This window comes from Eschscholzia californica, unplaced genomic scaffold, assembly GCF_041429995.1.
Source record: "Eschscholzia californica isolate CP2 unplaced genomic scaffold, dmEscCali1.0.p SCAF_3, whole genome shotgun sequence".
Classification (NCBI taxonomy): domain Eukaryota; kingdom Viridiplantae; phylum Streptophyta; class Magnoliopsida; order Ranunculales; family Papaveraceae; genus Eschscholzia; species Eschscholzia californica.
This window is the reverse complement of record NW_028238420.1, coordinates 57,415,383-57,432,037: the sequence shown is the minus strand read 5'-3', so window position 1 is coordinate 57,432,037 and position 16,655 is coordinate 57,415,383. Positions and strand designations below refer to the sequence as shown.

General features: G+C 36.2%; 3 protein-coding genes across 6 annotated transcripts; 2 read left to right on the top strand and 1 right to left on the bottom strand.

The window, feature by feature from the left end:
- Positions 1–1,789: 1,789 nt before the first annotated feature.
- CDS2 (cytidinediphosphate diacylglycerol synthase 2) lies at positions 1,790–7,980 on the top strand. Of its 4 annotated transcripts, none has more exons than XM_086667881.1 (12): positions 1,790–2,146; positions 2,994–3,173; positions 4,240–4,493; positions 4,639–4,790; positions 4,898–5,039; positions 5,142–5,298; positions 5,394–5,441; positions 5,528–5,614; positions 5,714–5,842; positions 5,930–5,986; positions 6,148–6,231; positions 7,532–7,980. In XM_086667881.1, the coding sequence occupies exons 2-12, from the start codon at positions 3,099–3,101 to the stop codon at positions 7,613–7,615; spliced, it is 1,269 nt and encodes a 422-aa protein (XP_086524007.1). In that variant the 5' UTR covers positions 1,790–2,146; positions 2,994–3,098; the 3' UTR covers positions 7,616–7,980. The 4 variants fall into 4 exon arrangements, with proteins under 4 accessions (XP_086524007.1, XP_086524008.1, XP_086524009.1 ...); XM_086667882.1 differs by having other exon boundaries at positions 1,882–2,146; positions 3,068–3,173; XM_086667883.1 differs by having other exon boundaries at positions 1,882–2,146; positions 6,148–6,257; positions 6,949–7,980.
- A 1,245-nt stretch (positions 7,981–9,225) lies between these two features.
- Positions 9,226–11,842, top strand: LOC147552325 (stress response NST1-like protein). Its single transcript, XM_086668894.1, has 2 exons — positions 9,226–9,705; positions 11,455–11,842. The coding sequence occupies exons 1-2, from the start codon at positions 9,274–9,276 to the stop codon at positions 11,623–11,625; spliced, it is 603 nt and encodes a 200-aa protein (XP_086525020.1). The 5' UTR covers positions 9,226–9,273; the 3' UTR covers positions 11,626–11,842.
- Positions 11,843–12,271: 429 nt separating this feature from the next.
- On the bottom strand, positions 12,272–15,702 carry LOC147552324 (alkaline ceramidase-like). The gene is made up of 3 exons (XM_086668893.1): positions 15,235–15,702; positions 14,151–14,484; positions 12,272–12,982 (listed from the first exon to the last, which is right to left on the bottom strand). The coding sequence occupies exons 2-3, from the start codon at positions 14,402–14,404 to the stop codon at positions 12,469–12,471; spliced, it is 768 nt and encodes a 255-aa protein (XP_086525019.1). The 5' UTR covers positions 14,405–14,484; positions 15,235–15,702; the 3' UTR covers positions 12,272–12,468.
- Positions 15,703–16,655: the final 953 nt, after the last annotated feature.

The window sequence follows — 16,655 nt, the reverse complement described above, 5'->3', positions numbered from 1 at the left end:
TCGCCTCTTGCGCTCCCCCACATGTCGTTTTTCCTCTCTTATTCTTTTTTTTGAATTATTAAGCGTGTGCCTCGAACCCTTGACCTCTAGGCGGAAGATTATACCTCTTACCACTCCAACCAAGGGTTGTTGGCTCCTCTCTTATTCTTTCTCTCTCCACTTTCTTTCTTTTAAGTTTCTTCCTCAATCAACAAAATATCCTCCACAACGATTAAACTCAAGGAATAAGAAAACAACAAATATGAAACCCACCTTAAAAATCTTAGAAATCTATCATAAAAATCCTCTTCAAAACTTTGAAACCGTAAAAACCCTAGAAATCATCTTCAAAAACTTTGAAAGCATACAAAACCCTAGAAACCCACTCTATAAATTCTCTTTGAACCCAAAAAATCAAAACCCTAGTTAGAGAGACATGGAAGCAGTCTCAGACTCAAAGCATGGCCTTGGACGGGACAGTCTGAATCCTTTCGGGCAAACAATCCGTGTCTGTTACTACTGGGCCAGTGCGGACCATGCTTTGGACCTCGGACTGATCAGTCCGAAGAGAGGCGCCTACAACTGTCGGAGTTTGATCGTGGTCAAACTCTTCTAGGAGGCGCCTTAAGACGCTCACAGACATAGTAAATCTTATTTTGCTTAAAAGAAAAGTTACCTAACACATGGATTCTAGATTCCAAAATCTATACAGTCATAACTAATAAGAGAGAATCAAAGTCACATGCTACATCCAAACACACTTTACAAAAATAATTAGGGTTTTATAATGATTAAGCTAACCATGGTTTGTTTAATTAAAAATGATAATTACAATAATGGCCCGTCATAAATGGTACAGCAAAACATGCTATTATTATTCCATTCCATACCATACCCACTACTAGTCATCTCTCCTCTTGAATTGAGGGCCTGCTTGGGTACTTGGTTTTATGGTTTAGGTTTTGGGATAAGACTCTACTAGTCTTCTCCCCAGAGAGTTACTCATTATTAAATATCAACGGAATTGGAAGTCTAGAGATACGTATAATTAAATGAGAACCATAGATTGTTGAGATTGTGGTGTGTTTTGTTAAATTTGTTCGTGGCTTGGGCAATGGGTGGTCTTCGATAGAGAGAAAAAGGCCCGACTATTTTAGTGCTGTCTCCAACGTGATATCACCAACCTTTATTATTGAAATATTCTACTTGTACGTACTCCATCCCGCTATTTCCCCGATCTCTCATTACCTCTCTTATTACCCCCTTGTTTTTTTGCCACCTCTAGACCCTTGGAGATATTTTGTAGTTTAAAATGTGGCAGCAACTCTATGCAAATTTGAATTTTTGATAGGAAGGTTTCAGATGGCCATAAGAATTTTGCTCAAATTATTATGTTTTAAAAGTTCTTGCGATTTGAAACTCGATGGAGAGTGTCTAGAGTTTGTGTGATCTGAAACTCGATATAGAGGGTCTAGAGCTCGTGCGATCTCAAATTCACTAAACACCGTAATCATATTACGGAAGAATCAGTACATATAAGGCAAATAGATTAAGCCCCACATTCATTGGCTTTCGATCTTACAAGTTGAATTTCCCAACGAAACATCAATAAAAACTCTTGGGTTGTTTGACTATTTGTTGGATGCAAAATTTACTCTACAAAAAGTGGTACAAACAAAACCAATCGCACTAAGTAATAGAAATGTGAATGCCTAGAATCGAAATACAAAATAACTTTTCACTTAATGGTAAATATACAGACAATATCGACGACTACTCTTACTTAGATCAAAACAAGGTCACGTAGAGTGGGACAAGAAAATATCATTTTAGTATACATATTGTTACTAAAATTAAGTGGGACCAAACTTAAAAACCCAATAATTTATCTTTTTATACTTTGTATAAATCGAGAGTACTGTTCAACACAAAAAATCGGTAGATTTATTCCTGTTTTTTGGTACCCAGACATCACATCTTCTTCTTCCCAGAATCTCTCAATTCTCTTCTATACTTTTACCTCTGTCCCTCTCTCTCTCCTCTTTCTCTCTCTATATCGCTTATAGTGAGAGAGAGATTGACCCGCAAATCACAAACCAGAAGATTGAGTGTGTTTGCCTCAAATTTTATTCGAAACCTCAATCGTTTCTCGCCATATACAATAAAGGTAAATCTCGTTCTTAAACTATAAATCACTTTAATGGAAGAGTTGTTATAAGCAAGCAAGTAAGCAACTCTTAGGGTTTCTTTTGCGTTCCTCAAGATCTTACGTTTTTTTCTTTTTTCTTTTTAAACTCCCCTTCAGGTAGGGGGAAGGTCAAGGTCTCGTAATAAATTGTAGTTTTTGTTTACAAAATTTCTAGGGATTTACTTGATTACTTCCTCATGTGTATTGACATTGTGTGATGTATGTAAATTTTGTTTCAAATTGGGGAGAACAATCCTAATTAGTAGAATCAAATTGAAATGAAAAAGAGATAACCTATTACAGGTCATTATCATGTGATATACCTAAATTAATCACAAATGGGGATAACAATCCTAATAGTAAAATCAAATTGAAGGAAAAAGAGATAACATATTACAGGTCATTATTATGGGATATACTCATTTGATACACTAGTTAGACTGGTTCTGGTGATTTTCAACTAGTTTACCAAGCCAATATTTAATGATTTTTCGTCGGATATATGGTTTAAGTGAGTCCTCTATTGAGCATTATCTATCTGAACCTAGTCATGAGCTTGCTTATATGATTTTGCTATACTGTTGGTCGTCTTCTTTACTTGCCAAATCAAATGGATATGATCACCGATTGCCATCTTATTATTACTTAAATGACGTGGTTCTGTTAAAAAATGCATTTGAATTTTTGTTGCTTAATAAGTTCTTTGCATTCTAGTTGATTTACTTAACGAGCGTTCGTTAATTTTTTTTTCCTTTTCAGTTAGTAGACGGCATTTTTGTTTTGATTTTAAGACTCATGTTTTCTTTGTTACATTATGTTACTGTAGACTACAATCGACCTCACATCTGTTCATTGAAAATTGTACTTGCGTATTTCATGACTTGACGAACTTTATCTAAGAACTTTGGAGTAACAAAGAAGTGTTAACATAATGCAAAAGGAGCACAGTTCCAGCACGCCATCAACTCCATCTGGGAGAATTAGACATCGCAGACGCTCAAATGAGGTTAGTGATATAAATTCTAATTGTAAATTGTTGGAGCTGTTTGACGCTGCACTTTTGCCTTTGTGTTTTGCTTTATCAAACAAATATATACATTGGTACTTGGAGGTGGAGGTTGTTTGCCTTTACTCCGTTTTCCTAGCTCTAAATATGACGATGTTGAACAGTTTGCCCCACGGAAGAAACCAGGTTTAAAAATCAAGGGGGGCCAATATATAATGCGAACTCAATTATTTTCATTTGACAATTTGCTCACACTTCAAATTTATACTTTGCTTATTATAAAATGTCTATAAATAATGATTTTGAAAAGTCAAATAAGAGTAGCACTAACATCAATTACGAACACAAATGAGATACTAAATACATGAGGAAATTATCTTCTATAGATAGTTTGTTATGATTAGTGGATGATCAAGTAGAATGCATGTATGTTCGCTAGATAGAGAAAAAGATGTCGAGTAAAATTGTCTAATTTAGGCATCCGTTGAGTTATTTTGCATAAAGAATTATTGAAACGTAATGGAAAGATGAAAGTTTCTTAATTTAGGACATCAGATTTTCAACGAAAAGTTGCATAATTGTAAACTTCATAATTGGTGGTATGAATATTCAATAAAACCAACCATATTCTTCATTGAATTTTCCTCTTTATTAGAAACTAAATGGTATATCATTACCAAACACCCCTAGAGGAGTGAATAAAAAACAATGTCGTGCTCTGGGGAATTGATCTTGCATCACGATCACTACGCATTCTTACCAACTTTCCTGGTACATTTCCATTGCACAGTTCATGCTCATATAAGGCAGTAAATCTTAACGAGCTTGGTTACCCTAGAGGAAATTTCGGCTAGGCCCAGTGGTCCGTGCCCCCTGCCTTAGCTGAAGTTTTGTCCTTGGTTCGCCCTGTCCTTTTCATTTTTTTTCCGTTGAAATCATGGAAGGTTTTGAAGTTATTATAGAAAAACTTTGTTCGATTTTATATTAGTCTTTTACTCTATGAGGCTTTGAGCACAATGACAATGTTGGAGGAGCTAGAAACTCAATGGTTCTTCTTTGTTGTCAGGCTCCTCTTGAGTCAAGTAAAGCAAATGGAGGTCATTTACTGGTTAACGATCAAAACAAATATCGTTCAATGTTAATTCGTGCGTATTCGTCTGTCTGGATGATTGGTGGGTTTGCACTTATTATCTACATGGGCCATCTATACATTTGGGCAATGATTGTTGTGATTCAAATCTTTATGGCAAAGGAGCTATTCAACCTACTCAGAAAAGCTCATGAAGATCGTCACCTTCCTGGATTCAGGCTTTTGAATTGGTAAGCGGACTTGTCAACTTTGTTTTTGTAAACTAAACTTTTGGTGTACATCTCTAAGTCTCTTCGCTTCTTTGTGCTCGACAGTAGATTCTATACATTTTATACATGAGTCATTGTCGTGTCTCACCTTTGCTCTTGTTGCCAGGCATTTTTTCTTCACTGCGGTTTTGTTTGTTTATGGCCGCATCCTCAGTCAACGACTTGTCAACACTGTGACTTCGGATAAATTCTTATACAAGCTTGTGAGCGGTCTCATTAAATATCAGATGGTCATTTGTTATTTCCTATATATCGCTGGTTAGTTTTTTTTTCTTGTTTTGAGCTGATATTTGTTGTCCGGATATTTGTTATCTTGTTATTATATGGTATTCCTCTTAGCTGTTTTTATTTGTACTTCGCCCCAGGATTTATGTGGTTCATTCTTACTCTGAAGAAAAAGATGTACAAGTATCAGTTTGGGCAATATGCATGGACGCATATGATTTTAATTGTTGTTTTCACTCAGTCGGCGTTCACTGTTGCAAGTATTTTTGAAGGAATTTTCTGGTTAGATCACTTTAACATTTCCTTGATCTTTCTTCAATTGAAACAATTTTTGCAACTATTATGCTTTTACCTCTTGACGCTCATTAGAATTCACTGCTGCAGGTTTCTTTTGCCAGCCTCACTTATTGTTATCAATGACATTGCTGCTTATTTCTTTGGTTTTTTCTTTGGAAAAACACCTTTGATCAAGTTATCCCCAAAGAAAACATGGGAGGGTTTCATTGGAGCATCTGTAACAACTATGCTCTCTGCATTTATGGTAAGAATTGTCGCCTACTTCCACATTAGATCACCCCCTCTTCTCTGTCCACATGTCTGAAGTATTTATCTGTCGCCTTCTTTTGATATGTGCAGCTAGCTAATGTTATGGGCCGTTTTCAGTGGCTTACGTGTCCTAGGGAGGTAAAACTCTGACATAATTTTGCCATCTAACTGCAAGAATACGAGGATGCAATTATTCATTCTTTGAGATGATTGAAAACTTGCAGGATCTTTCGACTGGTTGGCTTCACTGTGATCCTGGTTCCCTTTATAAGCCGGAAACTTATTCTTTGGCAGGATGGCTTCCTGAATGGGTAAGTGGTGATATATTTTATCGAAGTTTCAAGTTTTTAGCTGTATTTCTATCTTCAAAAATCGATTTATAATCTTAGGGTTCTTGTCTTCATCCACAGTTTGCATGGAAGGAGGTGTCAATTTTGCCGGTGCAGTGGCACGCTCTATGTCTTGGGCTTTTTGCGTCGATTATAGCCCCTTTTGGAGGCTTTTTCGCCAGTGGTTTTAAAAGAGCTTTCAAAGTCAAGGTAAACCCTCATTGATTTTTAGGATGAAGTTTGATACGAGTGCTTGACCAGCTTCACCATTGTTGATGTTCACTGTAATCTTTACAGGATTTTGGTGATAGTATCCCTGGCCATGGTGGAATCACTGATAGGATGGATTGCCAGGTAAACTAAAGAAAATTATGAATATATAATATTTGTCATTAAAATTTTAATCTTATGTCCTTTACCAAGTTCATGTATTACATGGAACAAGTAATTCAACTGGTATCAAAACAATGCCGCTGCATAAGTGTTTTGTGATTAAATGTGATCCATTTCTGCAGATGGTGATGGCTGTCTTTGCGTATATTTATCATCAGTCTTTTGTCGTTCCACAGACCTTTTCGGCTGAGATAATCTTGGATCAGGTAAACCTTTCTATATACATATATGTGTATATATATTTAGGGTTATTTCCCTAATGGCCCCCTACTTTGTGACCAGCTTCCCGCCTGGCCCCCTACTTTACGAGAAATACCCATATGGCCCCCTTCCGTTATAACACCGTCACTCTCTCTCCTCCATCATGTTTTCTCTCTCTGCCAACTCACGCCACATCATTTGTTACGCCACCTCATCACCTTCTCCGGCAGAGGTCGCCGGTCGGCCAAATTTCCGGCCGGCGACCTTCAAACTAAAAAAAAAAAAAAATTTCTCTCTTCCTCTCTCTCTCTAAAATTACTCAGGCGAAGGGAGACCTTCGTCGGAGTGGTCTGTTCTTGAAGAACAGACCGAGATCTGTTCTTCACTGAACAGACCTGGTCTGTTCCTTGAAGAACAGACCACTCCGGCGAAGGTCTCCCTTCGCCGGAGTAATTTTAGAGAGAGAGAGAGGAAGAGAGAAAAAAAATATATATATTTTTTTTTTAGTTTGAAGGTCGCCGGCCGGAAATTTGGCCGGCCGGCGACCTCTGCCGGAGAAGGTGATGAGGTGGCGTAGCAAATGATGTGGCGTGAGTTGGCAGCGAGAGAAAACATGATGAGGAGAGAGAGTGATGGTGTTATAACAAAAGGGGGCCATATGGGTATTTCTCGTAAAGTAGGGGGCCAGGCGGGAAGCTGGTCACAAAGTAGGGGGCCATTAGGGAAATAACCCATTTATTTATATAAGAATGGCGACATCATTTAGATACACCTCTGGGCGGGATTGGCACCCATCCCAATGCGAGGCACATTGTCTTGGATTTAGCACCATCCATTCCCACTGAGCATGGTCCACATGGAATATTTGGGATATGCTTCTTAGCCTACAAGAAATGAAAACATCTTTGACAACACGGGAGATGAAGAGTCCAGGTTTGAGTGCTTAAACAAGTTTATATGATTGCTTTTAAGAGATCTGGGAGTTCAGATCCGGACCTTTCATTTCGCAACTCGTCAAAGTTGTTTTTTTTTTTTAGGAATGAAGCATATATAGTTGCATGAACTCCTAGACCATTCTAGACTTTCCACCTGATCAGCCTAGAGCACACAAATAAGGCTAACCGATATGTAACACAAGGTGCTTATCGTATGACTCGTAGTTCTTTCTAAGTAACGGGGGACCAAGTACATTGCACCTTCTAGAGCTCATCTCAGGCCGAGTTTCACTCTATTACATACATCTAGTTTATGTTATCTTGTTCTTATTTTACGAATAAAAGGAGTTGTTGCTATCTTGTGATGTAGATAATGAGAAACCTTAGTTACGAGGAGCAAAGGGCTTTGTACATGAAGCTAGGGCAAATCTTTTTGGAGAGGCAATTTGGCTGATGAAACAAATCATAAAGCTTTGAATGTAACAGTAGAAATTATTTTTAGCTTGGGGGTATGTTCTTGAATTGGGAATCAATGTATAGTGCTTGATACCCACCCATTTGTTAATGCAGACTTTTTTTTAAGTCTAGGGATTTGTAATAGTAGTTGTGATTCATTTCTACCCTTTCTTCTTGCTTGACCTGACTTTTGAGTGTTTAATTTTAATAGGCTAGAAATGAACAAGAGTTGACATGTTTATTCAGATGATTTCTTCTCTTTGATTTTTCATTATGGATTTGGCTTGGGTGTTCCTGAGATATAAGAGGATGTTGAAATATAATAATTTCACATGGAACGGGATATTTTTCTCAGATTACAAATATTGGAATGAGCTTAGATGTTTTTGGAGGTTAGAATTGGTTCGAGTAGAATGTCATTGTTTTTGTATAACTTGTCTGAATGGTTGAACCAAATGATTCGGAGTCAGAATAGTAAGATTAAGTAAGAATGAATAATTCAAACCACCTAAATCCGATGACCTATATTGCTCAGTACCTTCTCCCTAATAGAAAAAAGTTGTATTGTTGCTAAAAGGGAAAGTTACACACAAAATGGTTTACTCGTCTAATTATCTCCCGGAGTTAAACACAATACATTAGAACAGCCTAATTCCATCACTCTAAGAGCAACTCCAATGGGATAGAAGAAAATTTTCTAAAAGTCGTATGTGTCAAGGCCGAGCCACTTACTTTGGAAGTGGTCCTCGCTGAAAATCTCGAAGGAATTTTGTATTTTATAGTAAATAATTTTTTCTACAATATAGATAAAAAGTTAAAACTTTAATTTAATGGTGTGTTTGGTTGCAGGATTAGGATTCCTATCAAATGTCGGATTTGGTAGGAATCAAACATCCTTGGTCTATTTGACTACCAAGAATTCTATGACTCTTGAATCTTAAGGATTCTGTTCCAGAATTTGTATTAAACCAAAATCCCACCCTACCTCCTAAAGATTTGCTAGGATTTTGGATTAATAAATCTAGATTTCAAATTTAAAATTAACAAATTAATATTTCTTTAAAATAATTATTTTAAATATATATTTTTTTCCTAAATAATGTTTTTTCCGAAAATCATTTTTCTCTTCAAACAATCGTTTTTTTTTTCGAAATAATTTTTTTCTCAAAACCAGATTTTTCCGACAATCGTTTTTTTTTTCAAAAAACGATTCTTCCCCAAAGGATTCATAAAATTTCGGTTTCCGAAAAAAACAATAATTTCTGGAAAATATTATTTTTCGAGAAAAAAAGTTTTCGAAGAAAAAACGAATTTCGAGAATAAGATTTCTTAAATACTTTTTTTAAAGAATCGTTTAAAAATACTCAAATAATAATAAAAATAATAGGATTTTTATTAGTTGTCAAACAAACGAAAATCTTTAGTTGAAAGATGAAATGTACATCCGTTTAAGTGTGCTAACGTGTATGTATCTCCATATTTCACTTTAGTTGAGTGGTGATATGTGTATCTCTTTGTAATTCACTTTGGAAGAATTAAGAGTGCCCATAAGAAACCCAAGCCCATCACCCATTTACTATCATCAAACAAAAACCTCCCACTTGATCAAACTCATCTCAAGCTTCTTCTTCCCTCTCTCTCTCTCTCTAGAAATCAATGGCGGCCTCTCGTCAAATCTTACGTTATTCTTCTTCATCATCATCATCAGCTGGTATTTCCAAATCATTTCTCCGATTCAAATCAACTTCATCATCAACGTTAACTTCTCACCATTCCCACCATCAAAACCAGCATGAATATTCAAAACCCTGCAATTTCTTAGGGAGTTGGGAAGCACCGAAAGATCCAAAAGAAGCACAATCGAAACTTGCTATGCTAAGAAGGGATTACGCGAATCAAGTTAAAGAACTTCGAAAAGAATATTTATACGAGATGGAATTACAAAGGCAAGAGAAACAAAAGAAAGATGAAGCTAACAGAGAAGCTATTCGTCTTGCTAAACAAGAAAGAAAAGCTGCTAAAGCTGAGATGGCTAAAGCTAGAGCTGCTGAGAGAAAGATTCTTGAAGATGAATTTCGACAAACCCTAGTAAGTTCATTCTAAGTTTTAACTTTTAATACATTAAAGTTGCAATGTCAAAATCCTTGAGAAATTGCATGAAAATGTTTCAAAAATGTAGTTTTTCAGATAAATTTAGGGTTTTTTAGACGTTAATTTCACATATTTTGTAGAAAATTAAGCTATTGCTGCTAATATTGAAAGTACATTTTGGATCTAGGAGTATTTGAGCCACTTTAGATGCTTTATCTTTACATGTCAAGAGAAATACTTAATTCTGAAAACCTAGATGGATTGCCGCATAGAGAAAAGAATTTGTTGAGACACAAATTGAAATTTTATGCAAATTAGGGTGGAGTATGGTAAGGAGATCGGATATGGTGTCATAGTCCACAAGTTTAGGATGTAAAAATTGGTTGTTGCTTAACGTACGGCATAACAACTTGCTATTCGCCTATAGACGATAAGGAGTTCATGGGAAGAGACAAGTAATGTAATAAAGAAAAAGTATTTAGATTAGGTTACCGCTCTAAAAATGTGTCAGACGAAAAACATGTTAAAAATCTCATATATGTATGTCTATACCATTTATATTACGAAACACCAAGATAAATTTATTTCCGTTTGTTGGTTGATGTGTAAATTTCCCTTGGGATAGAACCACCTCTAGAGGAGCACCGTAGCGTCAGTAGTACATGAGTAAGGTCGGCTTCAGTATACGGCATGACTTGTTTCCGTTCTTTGTTGTTTAAATATTAGGAGAACAATGTTACTTAAAACCCTCCAAAAAATTAGATACACAATAACCCTTCTATGTTGCAATACGTATAATCTGTTAGCGTAATTTCGGGTCTTGATACGTCACGCCTGTTTTCTTGAGTCCTTGTTGTATACTCTCGATAACAGAGTTCAATCCAGTAAGATAAGGAAGATGGTGTGGTGGCTGCGGAGTAGAAAAGCTATGTCATTTACTTGCTGGTGTGTACTTTCCGCACCTTTCTGTTTGGTCCAGTGATGTGTCCAAGGTTGGGTAAAACTTACCGAGATGTGTTCTATGCTGAGGTATTTTGGTCACTAGGTGAGTACACGAGTAAATCACTGGCCAAGTGCCCTACACGGGCAGGTCGAACACACGTGAACATTCCTTGTTACAAATATTTCCTTTAATACAATTCAAATAACATATACCAAACAACTTCCTTTTGAGTGACCACATTACATGTGACTGTATTTATGTTGCATGTTAATCAGCTAGTCACTTGGAGATCTATTGAAGATTCAAGAGATACCTACCCATTCAATACTATGTCATGCGTCCTGGACTATCACAAGACACTCACCACCCAAGTTGGTCTTTGTAGAAGCTTAAAACTCTGAACAGCTTACTGTACACCTAACGTATTCGAATTACTACCTGGAGGAATCGAAGATAACCTTCTGTGTGGATCCCAATCTAACATGGTCTTTGCAAGCCATATAGGTGTATTAGATTCAATTGGTTGTACTTGTGCAGTCTACTTAAACTTAGATTTGAAAATCGTTTTCCTATATTGAGATAATTTGTTTTGGGTTCTCTTAAGTCCCCCAATCCCAATTTTTGTTAGGAAAAACCCTTCATTTTTTTAAGTTCCGAGTAGGTATCCAGTATCCAAAGTGGTAGTTACATCTACGCACTTTTTTTTCGCTTCTATTTACACCGAATAGCTTTATTTTCCTGTTATCCATCACATATCTGCATTGATAAACTCTGAGGTTCAATGACATGAATATTGAATACAGATGAAGGAGAGAGAACAGAATCTGGAAAATTGGAGGCTTAAAGAGAAAACAAGAGAGGAAAAGAAGAAAGAAAAGAGAGAGCTCCTTCGCCGCCAGAGTTCCATGTGGGTTACCGAAACCGATTTGGAGAAAAAGATCCTCGAGGCCATTGTCGATACGAAGCCTCTCTGAGTTCATACCATCCTTGCGTCAGATTTTGGTCCACTCTATACTGTTTGTTAGATCCAGTGTTTCGGGACTCTAAATTTTAAAAAATATTTCAAATGGTTATCCTGTCTTTCAGAACTTTCTTTCATAAAATGTGAGTGGGTTGGGCAATAACCATCCCGATCATCTTTGTTTAGACAACTCCTTGTGGTTTCATATTTCATTTGTTTCTCGTCCTTCACTTATTCTCTTCGTTTTACCACTAACTTTTTCTTTTTTATCTTTGCCCCTCACGGTAGTTATATAAACACCACTGCCTTCGTCCACGGGATGGCTTGGTTAACATCAAGTAGCCCAAATCTCGGACCTCGTCTATGTAGGGGTTTCGGGTAAAACCTCTCGCCATGCCAAACGTCTGCTGATGGTTGCTCTAGTCATCCACCAACGATGTCGTGGTTGTCAAAATACAACCGTTTGCTAAATAGGAAGATAAAAACTTGTAAAGGTTATTCATGCTACAAAAACTGTAATGAAATCCTTGTGAGATAAAACAATGAATTCAAACATACCTCTTGCACTTTTCAGTGGAAGAATAGAAAACAAATGAGTTGATCCAAAAACAATACCTAGGTTATCTACCAACCTCCCCCTCCTCTCTCAATCTCTGACAAAAGCAAAGATATATAGTACATTCCAAAGAACATTCTGCTAGTTTTACATTTGAATATTCCAATGAAAACCCTAATCAACCAAACCACCAAGATTATCCTTTACATCCATTTGAGGAAAATAACAAAAAAAAATAACAAAAGAGCACAAAAACCCTAATCTACCACCTCAAGTTCTTAAATATTCAGTATCATCTGTTTACTGTGTTTTTGGCTTCTCAATCTTCACATAGGGCAGGAGTCCCATAAGATGAATGACCCTCGGTGACCACCCAAGTTGTTCAGCACGACAGAACATCACAAACGTGTTTGCAAAGTAGGAATTGAACCCCATAAGAACATGCCAAAATGCGTGACCTTGTGGGTTAACATACCAACCAGAAATCTCTTTGCAGAAAAAGCGATCACCCAACCAACACAGGCTTCCCAGAGATATAGTTAGCACATAAAGTTTGGCTAGACGTTTTGCTGATGCATCTGCTGTATAAATATAATATTTGTACATACGGGGTATGCAAAGAAGACAAAGGATTGCGTAATGAAACTTGAAGCCAATTTCGAAACGAACTTGAGAATGAACGACAGCAAAGACAACACCGTAGAGGAAAATAAATGTTGGCATTGTGCTACGGTAATGCCAATCTGGGGAGTAGAGTATATAGAGGTAGAGGAGCATCTCCCAGACCATTGGTGTTTCATCACTCTGCTGTTGTCTGCATAGATAGGTATTGAAGTGGTTAAAATATTGAAGTATATAATGTAACAATCAAGTAATAGAATTTAGGATTCGGGGTTTAGAGTTAAATTGAACCAAACAGATGTCGTCAACATATTACTGAACCTACTAGAAGAATGAAAAACATACTGTAATGAAAATTTTAGCAACTATAAACCAAAGGATAAGGACTAGAAGCAAGTTACTTCATAGCAGTTATGGTTTTCACAATAAACAGAAGGTCATGGTCACAAATAAGACTTGCAAATTCAACAATCCTAATCATCCGATAGATGGAGTTAAGACAGTTCGAAAAAAATTCAAAATGCAAATGCAACCAACTAATGAGAAGTTGGGAGTAAATCGACAAAACTAGGAAACCATAACAACTGAAGGACAGAATCAATCATTAGTGGAATAGAGGAAGCTCAGAAAAACAAGCGAAGTATATAAGAACAAAGTGTATAACCGACAGGTCTAAAATACCGTATAGACGAATGCCCCACATCTCAAGGTAGAATGAAGCATTCCATAACAATTACCAAATTATATATTAAAAGATGCCTTAAACTTAACAAAGTCTTCATCTTGTAAATATATACACGTATGAACATACTATGAGCTCTAATGGGAAATGATCACAAATCAACTATATCTTATAAATCTCTAAATTATACTGATGTTGCAATTAAAATTTTATAAAGTCACTTAGAACCATTTTTAAGCCTCTCGTAATTGTATGGGGATTCTTAAAATTCAAATCCAGTCGTCTTACTATAACCTGGTAGGCTGATACCACAGCTAAAGACCTTACAACAGGAAGCATCTAACATAGGCATAAAAAAATCTTCACTTTCGCATAACTTCTTCACTTTCGCATAACTCAAGTTAGAGAATCAAGACACTCATTTTCTTTATCCAAATATTTGTCAGTCCATTTCCTGGATCAGTTAGTCGACTATAAATATATGCTTCAGTGAAGCAGTCTAGAGAAACTATAAAGCAATTCCAATGGACTTGCATAAGATGTTCTAATGTATTAGAAAGGAGAACATGAAATCAAGGATGAAGGTTGATAAAGTTTCAAATTTGTAACATGAAAAGATAGGAGAGTAAGGCGGAAAATACAAGAAGATGCACAGATATAAAATATCATAGATACGTACACATGTTGTAGAGTCGCATGGAAAAGCATGCTCCCGATAGCTAGTATCATATTAGAGATATGAAGAACACTAAATCTTTTCTCAAACCGTTGTCTCAAAGCATTTATAAGTCCAATCAACGCCAAAAGTATACAAGGAACGTTTGAGATAGTGTTGTAAAACTCAGCAATATACGAGGAGTAGACATAATTCTTCTCGCACCACTCGGTGGTTGATGTAACAGGACCCCAGAAGCTCGGCACTTTATCTGCCATTCTCAAAAACGACAACCGAGGTCTAAAACACTGATAGAATTGAGGTACTTTTCAACTCCAGAGAACAACAAATCATGCACCTGCAGCAACCATAAAATACTAATTCAATAACAGAACAATAGGCATATCAAACACCTTAAAGTTTTCTAACAACCAGTCAAACTAAAAAGAAATTACAAAGACTAAAACGAGTTACTATTAGATCCCCAACCTCCTAATCGAAGGGGCTAAACAAGCAAGTCTTCAACCTAATCCCAAGTTATATATTAGCACCCCAAAATAATACAACCAGAACACATAAGAAAGAACCCTAAAATTGTAGCTAGGGCCAGATATACAAGGTACCCAAACTTGAAATTTTGATGTCTCAAAACATTATTGACAAAATTCATAGAAGATGGAGTTCTTCCATAAACCAATTTCTACACAACAAAAAACACAAGTTTTTGACCAAGTTTAGATGCAATCTGAATGATCAAAACACACTCAATTTCTTAGAATCATCATCTAACATTGGAAGATTTCTATACATACAGAATTTCCTCAAGAGAACAACAATAAAAAAAAAAAGTAAAACATAAACTGAATTCTAACCAAATAGGGGGGAAAAATAAAATCCTTGATTCAACTAGACAACAAACCCATCTGAGAAAGCAAAATCGAAAAATGAAAGGCGAAACCTCAGTTCATCATTACAGAAGAAAAACCCTAATTATACTTCATTTCAGATCAAATGACTTCTACACGAAGATCAATAATTCAAACTTGAATTATTAAAAAGAAGACGAATGAAATAGAGAGAGAGAGAGAGAAATTGGTAATAAACTAACCTTATGACGACGATGGATCGTTTCAGTTTCTCTCTCTAGAATTGTTCTATTGAAAAGGGGGGTGATAATTTTGGAAGGTCGCGTTTGTTTAGAGAGATGAAGAAAGGGGAATATACCTTTTCCTTCTACTTCCCCGAAATCAAGTAGAAGAAAATCGAGGAAGAGAGCTGAAATTCAGTATTGTGGTTCTCCTTCTTCTTCTTCCCCTTTTCAATTTTTTTGTGTTCTTCATTTACCATTAAAAACTAGGGTTTTATTTTTTCTTGATATGAGCGCCTCTGATTGGATCTGAGAGCCGGTCAGAGTCTCATGTACTATACAATAATTAAACCTAAGACCAACTCATGCTTGCCCTCCCGTGCCTTTTCCTTTCATTCACACCCTCTATAAATAATGCAACAAAAATAAAATTAAAATTAAGAATGCCACAATTTAATTTTGAATTTATGTTAAAATACCATCTGCAATGACGAATATGTGTGGCTATTAACTATCTTCACCTTTAAAAAAAAAAAAAAAAAAATATCTTCACCCTTTCGAAAGAATTTTTTTTTTCTCATGTAATTATTGACTCATCTCAAAGAAGTAGTATTTCAACGGAATTTTATTGCAATTCGGATTAAGTGTGAAGAGAAATCTTTTTGACTTGAGATTTGTTTATCTCTGTTGTGAATGCTAAACGTTTTTTTTAATTAAGAATTCTTTCATCTCTTTCTCTTCTTCGATCTCTAAGAAGAAGACGAAGAAGAATTATTAAAGGTCGCTAGCAGCAGTTTGCACGCGACTTAAAGATCTGAAAAAAATATTAAATGTCGCTAGCAATGACAGTAAGCCCGCGACTTTACCTGCGTGGAGAAGAAATAGTTGTGAGGGCTTAGGAGAAACAGAAACGAAAAAAAAAAGTTTATCAAAATTGTTTCACCCAAAATTTTATACCCAGAAAAATATTCTTATTTTCTTAAAGCGGTGGTCTTTATGAATCTAGGACCTACTACTGGTGCCCTGCCCAATATATTTCCCTCCCTAAAGTCAGACATAAGATTTTGATTTTTCTTTTCGGTTTCTTTGGGTAATGATGTAAATCTGTGTCAACACTCGGTTGACCAAATAGTGTTGACATAATTTGCTCACTTTATATGGTTTAGTATGTAGGCGCCCCTTCATCTTACTTTCAGTTTTTCTTTTCACGCGTCCACTGATCAGGGTAGTCTAACGGAAATCAAATTAGGAGGGTGCTTGATTTTGCACTTATTAAGTGATTTTCACTTATTAAGTGCGGCCTGGTAATTTTAGGTCGTTTGATTTTAACTTAATAAGTGAAAATCACTTCTAAGGGGCGGCAAAGTAAGTGTAAAATAGTAAGCTCCAAGTCTCCACTTACTTTGTAAGTGCTAAAAAGGACGTTTCTATCATTCTCCTAA

Excerpts from the sequence above, each read along its gene's own strand:
- CDS2 (XM_086667881.1), top strand. The coding sequence starts at position 3,099 with ATGCAAAAGGAGCACAGTTCCAGCACGCCATCAACTCCATCTGGGAGA. Across the intron at positions 5,442-5,527 it reads GGCTTACGTGTCCTAGGGAG|GATCTTTCGACTGGTTGGCT; the intron begins GTAAAACTCTGA and ends GAAAACTTGCAG. Across the intron at positions 5,615-5,713 it reads CAGGATGGCTTCCTGAATGG|TTTGCATGGAAGGAGGTGTC; the intron begins GTAAGTGGTGAT and ends CTTCATCCACAG.
- LOC147552325 (XM_086668894.1), top strand. The coding sequence starts at position 9,274 with ATGGCGGCCTCTCGTCAAATCTTACGTTATTCTTCTTCATCATCATCA. Across the intron at positions 9,706-11,454 it reads ATGAATTTCGACAAACCCTA|ATGAAGGAGAGAGAACAGAA; the intron begins GTAAGTTCATTC and ends TATTGAATACAG.
- LOC147552324 (XM_086668893.1), bottom strand. The coding sequence starts at position 14,404 with ATGGCAGATAAAGTGCCGAGCTTCTGGGGTCCTGTTACATCAACCACC. Across the intron at positions 12,983-14,150 it reads CATGCGACTCTACAACATGT|ACAACAGCAGAGTGATGAAA; the intron begins GTACGTATCTAT and ends CTATCTATGCAG.